This window comes from Lepidochelys kempii, chromosome 9, assembly GCF_965140285.1.
Source record: "Lepidochelys kempii isolate rLepKem1 chromosome 9, rLepKem1.hap1, whole genome shotgun sequence".
Classification (NCBI taxonomy): domain Eukaryota; kingdom Metazoa; phylum Chordata; order Testudines; family Cheloniidae; genus Lepidochelys; species Lepidochelys kempii.
Genome location: NC_136388.1, coordinates 73,695,306 through 73,704,652, shown reverse-complemented (window position 1 = coordinate 73,704,652; position 9,347 = coordinate 73,695,306). Strand labels below are relative to the sequence as shown.

Genomic DNA, 9,347 nt, shown 5'->3' with positions numbered 1-9,347 from the left:
TTTCTATATCACATTTTCCCCCTGATCATTAAACCACCATTAAGAAGGGTTGGAAAATATTAACCAATTTCTCATGTTGGTCAGCCACATTTTCAGTGTCACAGATGCTCCCACTTTTCAGTAAAAAGGCCTATTACTACCTTTTTAAATGAAAACACAAACATTTTCCCACTCCAAATATATTTCACAGTTTTGGTGATGAGAAGAACTCCTTGTCTTTAAACCTTTAACAGATTGCTGCATTTTACCGATTGCGATATTTTTTCTTTAAATTATTTAATAAACTTTCATGAGGACCCAAATGATGAAAGACAAACGACTAAAACTAAAATCAGTACACATATTGATGTAAGCAGGGTCTGAATAAGTGACGAATTTGGGGAGAAGAACTGACCTTGTTTGCATAAACACATCTACTCTGCCTAGGTGCGCAGCATAATGGAGTTGCAAGTCACTTTGTTATCAGGTGCAGGGCAACTAAAGTGGTGTAATCTTTGTTGTATGAATAAAGGGCAGCAGATCTTTTCTTGGCATGGCCTGGTTGAGGAGTTCACCCTCAATTGAACTGTGCTCGCTAAGGAGGGACTTGTAGGGGTGCCAAAGTCCAGTGGAGACGAGAGAAAGTGAAGACAGGTGTTGCTATCTCATGGTGTGGGCTCTAGTAAGAGCCCTAGATGCCATTTGACCCTTCTTCCCTCTACTGTTTAATGGCAAAGCTGATTAGACTCATTTGAGAGTCTTTTGTTATGGATCACTAGAGTTGAAATCACTGGTAACTAGGGCCTTGGCTATACTTGCAAGTTAGAGCACATTAAATCAGCCCCGGGCGCCCTAACTCCTGAGGTGTCCACACTGACCAGGCACTTAGAGTGCCTGGACTCTGTGGCTGGAGCGCTCCTGGTAATCCACCTCCACGAGAAGTATAGAGCTTTCAGCGCCCTGGCTGAAATGCCGGGGTGTCAGTGTGGACGACGTGTTGCATTACTCCGCTGTGATTGGCCTCCGGAAACATCCCATAATCCCTTGAAGTCAAGTGGTTATTGTTAACCACGCTGGTTATTGTTTTGAACTCGGCTGCAGGCATGCAGATATCCCCTTTCAATGCTCCCTTTCTGACAGCCGGCTGCTTAGCTGCTCCGGGACACAAAGCAAACCATCACTGTGGGATGCTCCTGCTGCAGAGGCAGGCGTTTGTGCGTGTTGTGAGAGAGAGAGAGAGAGGCGGGGGTGGGGGCTGATGTTGGGGTTTCCCCCTTCACGCTGCCACTGTCTGAACTTACAAGAGAGCCTGCTGACACACTCTGCCCCCCAAAACAGTGCCTCTCCCCCCACATACTCACAACACACTCCGTCACACTCCGTCCCCCCTCCCCATTTGGGAAACACGCTGCAGCCACTTGCACTCTGGGATAGCTACCACAATGCACGGCTCTCGGTGTTGTCGCAAGAGCCGCTAGTGTGGCCACGCCCGTGCACTTGCAGCTGACAGCGTGAACACACGGCAGCGTTTTCCCTGCTGTGGTCTCCAAGGGCTGGTTTAACTCCCGGCGCTCTACAGCTGCAAGTGTAGCCGTGCCCTAGGTCTAAGTGCTAAGCCTTAGGCCTGCTGTGGGACAGCCTCTCTGGTGAAAAAGAATGTCCAGCCTGCACTAGCAGAGAGGCTCCCCCACGGAGAGCTGTGGTGGGACCTAAAAGCATCCCAGAGGTTGCAGTAGAGGGCAGCGGTGGAGTGAATGACAGTAGAGCAGCTGGCAGCAGAGTGCGCACCAGCGGAGCGGCCTGCGGCAAAGCAAACCGCAGCGGAACAAGAGCGAGTGACGGCAGAGACGCAGAATGAACAGCACAGCAGCCCCTGACGCACTGCTCAGTGCTCCCTCCCCAGGTTAGGAGGTGAACTCACAAGAATGCACGGTGCACCTCCAAGTCTTTGCTGACCAAGGACAACAACTGTGAGTGGGGTGGGGGGAAGGGAGAGGGGAGCGGCATGTTAAACAGACATTTGGTTTTCAGACTTTCACACCGCAAGGCAAGAGACTGAGGAAAAGAACAATGCCCACAATCCTCTAGAGTCCAAAAGCACTTGTGTAAGTCAGTCTATGAAAGCTCAAACTGTTCAGCCACCTTGGGTAGGGAATGGGTTTGAATACAACTTGGAGACAGGAAACTCTTTTGCCTCAGAGTAAGTCGACATGGGACCCTCTCCTGGGTAGTAGCCTGGATAACTCTCAGAGACTGAGGTCATTGTCAAGGGTAGAGAATGGGAATCAGGCACAACAAGAAAGGAAAAGAACCAAATGGCAAGAGGAAACAGGAGCCTCTCCTGGTAAATCCCAGAATAAATATTATCATAGCCCACAGCCAGAAGATAGATTGCAAGAGAATTGCTCATGTAAATGCATTTAAAATCCTGTGGCCAGCCCAGGACTAAGGAGAAAATCATGCAAACAGCTGAGCAGAGAGGACTGCTTGCAGCAGCACTCACACAGGGAGCTCACCTCAGCAGCAGATAGCTGCTCTCTCTGTTTGTTTCTGGATGGTATCTGGTTGTACCACTCACACGTTAGGGTTGGAATGTTCCACCTCCTGATGCTAGAGGAGAAGGTGCAGCCTTCCAGTCATCTCTAGGAAGTTGGAGTTGTGTCCTGTTTTACGTTGGAGTGAGATTGAGAACCCTGTAATAGTCTCTCTTGAAAGAGCCTGTTACTTTTTACAGGTAACAGCACACTGCCGCAGCCAGCCCCGATTAGTAACAGACAATTTCTGTTTGGATAATTAGGTATTAACAAACAAAGCGTCCTGTAAATTGCTGCATGCCAACAATGATTGAAGTCCTGGATACTCTCAGACACTTGCAAGGACAGCTCTTTCACCCACTTAGAAAAATACGATGCATTAACTCATTTTTCAATTTCCCCCATATATGCTAGTAAATCCTTCCTTCCAAGACCAAAACTTTCCAGAAAAATGCTCCTGACATGTCTTGAATGCATACCAGTACTAACAAGACGAAAGATGCAAAAATCATGAGTCAGACCCCCCCCCACCCCATCATGAATTTCTTTTCTAAAAATTATAATTTTTTTGGTAGGTTTTGTGGTTTTTGTACTCCTGCCATCTCCATGTGTATGCATGGGACAATTACTGTTGCCCACTTTCCCATATTTATTTTGTAAGGTGATTCTGACACCTGTTGCAGGAGCTCTCAGCCCCACTGTTCAACGTATAGCAAGTAATCTTAAAACTGCAAAGGAAATGGGAGAAGTTATGGTCATTAAGAATAAATAGGAGGTCTAAAAAGGACAGGTAGAAGCATGCCCATTATTACCCATTCCAGTTTTTAGTCTCTCCTTTTCAGGTAGTACTAAAATAGTCACCCAAAGAGTATAGGTTGATATATGGATTCCATACTCAGGAGGTCAAATTCGATGATCACTGTAGCCTTTTCTAGAATCTGTGACTCATCTTTCACATCCTCAGGTTAGTTCTGAGAACAACCTGTTTAAATCTGGCACCAGTTGTATTTAGGTTGTTATAAAGGTAAGAAAGCACAGGCTAGGGGTCTAGAGAGCCCAATGAAAAATCAGACTGGCCTTCTTAACACTTGTTAACATTAGACATTTTGAATGTATGCATCTTTCCTTCTATTGTAAATCCTACTTTACTAATGTGTTGCTCCATCTCAGACAGTGCATTTGAGAGCTTCTGCACATTCCTGGAATGAGCATTGGTCAGTTTGACATTGGTCACTCTCAAATTACATAAAAAAATTATGTTACTAGAATGTTATTTAGGTTGCAAAGTCAAGCACCTGAAAGTTGCCCTGTGCAAATTATTCTGCCCACTTGTGCATCTATCCTGTGGCACTGAATGAGACTAGGATCCTGTGGAAAAATAGCATGCGTTCATAAAATTAAAGACGATTACAATACATACACACAAGGGGGCAGTTTAAAGGTTGTATGGACATGCATAAAACTAGCATTTCTTAACTTTTGAGTGACTGATGATGGAACCTGAATATTATTCTTTTAATGTATTTTAATGTAATTTCTTAATATTTTTAAATGAAAAAAGGTAAAAAACAAAGTTATGTACAACTAACAGCCCCCTCCATTCACACATCGTCATCAGAGTTCAAATCCTGATCCTCCAGCACCACAGCGTAGGCTGATGCTACTTGAGCTACATGATGAACTGCTTTAGCTGGCAGCAGCAAAGGGCTATTATCCCAGAGTGGAGATTGACTGCTGGGTCCTGGTGGTGTCCTACACCTGTCAGCTCTCTCCTCCCGCAACCTGGGAGTTGTGGTAGCATTAGTTCCATGGTGTGGGGAGAGAACAACTGCTGGGTCAGGGAGGCGTTCGCAGAACGTCGATCAGACCCAGTTTCTGCTCATGTGTTATACCCAGAGAGGGTGCAGGCCATGGGGGCCAGATGCTAGATTGGAGGAGGGGAACTCAGCCCAGCTCCCTTTCGCTTCCCACACTACAGGTTCTCTGATGGCTCCCAGACATTCCCCCTACATGGCTGCTGCTGCAGGAGCAGTGGTTGTGAGCTCAGCGTTAGAATGTTGGTAATCAAGTTATTTTGGAATGGTGACAAAATTTTCCTGATGAACACAAACCAGAGAAATAGTAATTGTTAACAGTTTATATCTCAGCAAAAGCTGAACAAAATTTCATAGTAAAAGGGCACTTGTATATTTATTCCCCCTGTTGAATATGAAAGGCCTATTGTAAGCTATTTCTGTATTAGCTGAATTTCTGAAAGGAAAGATTTATATATAATAGAAAGAGTTAGGCAATCTAAATATAGGATTTGGTAGTACCTTCTCCTACAACTACTTCCTTTATGGGGGCACAATGTACCAATGACTGGAGGGCATTCACTAGCTGTTGGACCAGCTCAGAAATTCCACTTATTCCTGTGAAAACAGAAAGTCCAGGTAAGAGCCCTGATATTCCTCAGAATTAAGTAGAACACTGCAGCATGTCAAGTCTGTCTCCCCATGGCTAATGTGAAGGATATAAGAGTGTCATGGATTCCCAAAAACTATGAAAAAGCTGCAATATTTAGGAAATTACTTTTTCTTAGTTGAGGGATTCACTTATTTAAATTGTCCATTTTGTTAGCCCAGTTCCATAGCTCCACTTGCTTCCACACACACTTCTGAAATGCTGGACTAGTTGAGATACTATATCCTCTTAAAAATAAATTGTGAGCCTTGGCCTTTTATGCCTACTTAAATATAAAATCAGGTTTAAAATGTCCATATATAAAGAGACCAAATATTTTGAATAGCTAGCTCTAATTTTTTTTTCTTTTTTTTTTTTTTTTTTTTTTTAAGATCACTGCACTCCTGATCATTTGGAAAAACAAAATGGCCAAAACTTCTGTAGATTCTACAAAAACAATATTTAGTGCTCCTTGTGCTTGCTAGTCAATGGATTACTTACACACTATTCCTAAAGCTCTTTTTACACAAATGACATTGCTCAGGTACAAAGATATTTTGGCAGGATATAAAGCACCATGAAAGTTGAAGCTGTTAACTAAAACCAGGAATTTTAAGATGCATAGAACAAAATCAATGTTAGCTACATGGAAAAAAGACAAAATTGTTAGAGGAAATCTGTCAGTATGCTACAAAAGTATAACGGAAAATTAAAAGTAAACACACAACATTCGAAATTCCTTACAAGCGTCTTAATTCCCCACTTCCTACTCATGGCATTCCTCTAAGAAGGCAGAGTGGTGGCACATGTCTCAAACATAAGAACTTCATCCAGGAACTGGTAATTCTTGAACACTTCTGCATCAGCAAGTCTAATACAAAGGGGATTTCTTTTAGGGGTCAATTTTCCCATTGATACAAGAAAGATTTACATATGCAAGGACATTAGCATTAATGGGAGTTACCCACATAAATCCCCTTGCAATGATAGGAGGAAAGACCCCATAGTCTGCAAAGATCCAAGTTCTAATGATTACCTGTCAAATGGCCCTAAGCATCATCATCACCAAAAAAAGCAGACACAGCAGCTTCTTGGCGGAAAATACTTCCCAGGAAAGGGTAACTGATTGCTGTCAGAGATCAAGCAATACAACATCAGGAAGGAAAAGTGGCATCAAATTGCATGTTTGAATATTAAGGGTTAATCCAATTAACCAAAGTTAAAAAGAAAGTACTCATTAAAAAAGGAATTCAAACATATCAAAGCACTTGTTAGAAAAAAAGGTGTGAATATTGTATGAGCTCCAAGGTGCTTGAAGGATAATACAGCCACTTGTTTAAAAATTCAATTAACCTTATCTTTCTTTAACTTGATTTATTAATAATCCCATAGATAAATTGCTGGTTCTTAAAAAGTCATGTTATCTTTTGAATACGTCCTGTCTGACAAGCCGTAAAAACTACTTCAAATAAACCTAACCCTCACTTTGTAGGCTTAAATCATTTAATTTGAGAACAAACCACAGTTCAATACATGATTTCCATATAATAAAAGATCAACAGTCTCGTCTATTCCTATTCCAAGTGAGCTATTGGGTACTCAACTACCACAGGAAAAAACATTTAAGATTTCATTCACTATATGAAGACGACATGAAAAGAGTTTTTAGCCAATCAATGTAGTGGAAAATCATAGTTTATGACTTGTAAGTTGCACAGCCCTTGTTTGATCTAAAAATCAAATGTGTAACATTACAAACCTTTTACTTTACATTGACATGAATGCATGAAATATATTTATTAAATATATATTATTAAGTAAATTTCTTGGGATGTACGTAAATTTTAATCACATTACAAATAGCAATGTGACAATAAACTGACATTAACAAACAGTACAGCAAAAGTTTAGAAGCTAGCAGTAAAGTGCTTTTCTTGCACAACTGAAAGAAAATACAGAAAGAAATGCATGTGCAAGCAAACCTTTAATTTTAAAACAACAAATGTAATTTCCTTGTAAACAGAAAAGATGAAAACTCAAACATGATTCCTGTTACTGAAAGGCAAATAGAAACCAGGTTCTTGTCTTAGTTCCTTTACAGATCTGTAGATGTTAACTATAATTAACCTACATTCATGCTTTTTGGTATATACACAGCAATGGTAGCTGAGAATGAAAAGGCAGGCAGGCAGGCAATTTGTTACCATCTGTAATTAGCTGCTTAATTGCAAGCATACCAAAGATCACTATTATTTAGCAATCAAAATGGATTTCATCTACATTTTTTCTGAGGACTTTAAGATTACACAGCACGATGCCTATCTAGCAGAAACAAATGTGACAGAATGTAAACATTAACACACATTTAATAAATGCAATTTGGATATTGTATGATGATGCATGACAGAAAATAATGTTCTACATTGTGTTAGCTGTGTTGTAAAAAAATAAATAAATCGACCTTTATGGCACAAAGCCATCTCCAAGGCAGGCACATTTACTGAAAAACTGTAGAAAATCCTAGCTGTGTCAATAATTTCAGTCAATACCAGACATCAATTATTTGATGGCATTATTTGTATTGATGTACGGTATTAAAAAAACAGTACTATAATTTGCTGTATAATGGTATAATCATATCTAAGCTTATGTAGCAGTTTAAACTCTGACCGTCATCAACATTTGTTCACCATGTATATGTATAAATATTGGTGATTTATACTATATATATTTGACTTCAGGTAATTTTTTAGATTTTATGGTAAAACTTCCACCACTCAAATTTCAGTTTTTTGTAATTAAAAGTCCATATGTACTTATTTCTTTCTTTAGCTAGAGTGTATAATTTCAAAATATTATTTAGAAGAGAGGTGAGAGCCTATTTACTATCATTAACCTTTTCAAGATTTTTCTGGTTTTGTAATTCTGTACACAAACCAAGTTTATAAATACATTTACAAATTCTCTTGTATAAATATGCTTTATGATTTATCATTACAAAATGCATAATTTACAGCTATCTCACGACTTTTAGATGCATTATCTGGGATGAAGACAATTGTAATTATAACCAGTCCAACATTTTCCCTCCAAAACTATGGCCAAAATTTTCTATTTTAACTATTTAAATTTTTCAGACCCTCGTCCTGCAAATCCTTATGTATGTGCAAGTTTGGGGCCTTAATCTTGTTTAAACAAAATATTTACAGGGACTCAAAACATGCTTATTTCTGGTAGTTCTTAATTATGTAAACAAATCCAGCAGTAATTATATTTTCTTCCTGACTAGACTGTGAAAGTCACTGGCAAATATAGTTAAATTCATGACACCAATCAAAAAAGGAGTGTATTAAATGTTTATAATGTTTTAAGTCCTACTATACATGGTTTCAATTGAGACCAGTATATTTATTACATACAGTTTATTTCTGCTTACTATGAATAATGAACTTATGACACCAATTTCAAAAACTAGTATAGAATATTTTTCATAAGCAAAGTAAATGTGATATTAGCTATTCTAAAAGCAGCATTCAAATGAAAAACTTTTATGTTTGCTGATACAAGTCCATCTGCTTGAACACCCTAGAACTGTCAATACTGTCTAATGTTCCCTCCTTATATGCAATTTGGAGGGAAAGATTTTGGGGCAGATCCTCAACTGGTGTAAACTGAAGTCAATTTAGCAATTACAATTTACATCAGCGGATGATTTGTCCCATTGTCAATTATATTTAACTAACTCACAAGTTTTGTTGCTATTGATAATCTTCAAGTGTGTCTCTGTTTGTAAGGTGGAGGAATCATTACTAAAAACCAAAGTCTTCTCAAGGAAATTAAAATCAGATTTGAAAACGAAATGTTTTATTTTATGATTCTGGATCCAGCTCTCTGACAGGTTGAGTATTACTCAATTATAAGCGGTCTCACCGAAATCAAATGAGGCTACTTAAAGAGTAAGATACTTATTCAGCCTAAGTAAGGAGATCATATATAATAAATACAACTGTTTGTACTCCCCCACCACCAGGTCAGTCAAACTCTTTCACTGAAATGATAGTAATACTGGGTTCAATCTCAGTACGTTCTATTCTTCATGATGTTCTTCTGAAACTTTACAGCTATCTCCATCACTGCTTTCCTCAGGCGAGGGCTCTGTTTTTGCATTGGATGAACTACTGAATCCAGGGTCTTCTGGCTGAGTCCCATCTCCATCATAGATAATATCTTCTGGATTTGGTGGTGGTGGACAGAATTCCTCCTTAGGAAACATTTCTTGAAAAAGTGTCTCAGCCTATTCAAGGAAAACACAAAAAGTTAACTTTAGGTTGAGGTTTAATATATTGCAGAAATATTTTACTGATATTTAAGATTAAAATTCTATCATTGCAA

At 39.4% G+C, this 9,347-nt stretch overlaps 1 protein-coding gene across 3 annotated transcripts in view; it reads right to left on the bottom strand.

The window, feature by feature from the left end:
- Positions 1–6,440: 6,440 nt before the first annotated feature.
- The window catches only part of CHM (CHM Rab escort protein), a 150,633-nt gene continuing 147,726 nt past the window's right edge, over positions 6,441–9,347 (bottom strand). For all 3 annotated transcript variants that reach the window (XM_073360879.1, XM_073360881.1, XM_073360882.2), the window contains one exon: positions 6,441–9,249. In XM_073360879.1, coding sequence (XP_073216980.1) covers positions 9,043–9,249 — 207 coding nt within the window. In that variant the 3' untranslated portion in view covers positions 6,441–9,042. The remainder of the gene's footprint in view (positions 9,250–9,347) is intronic.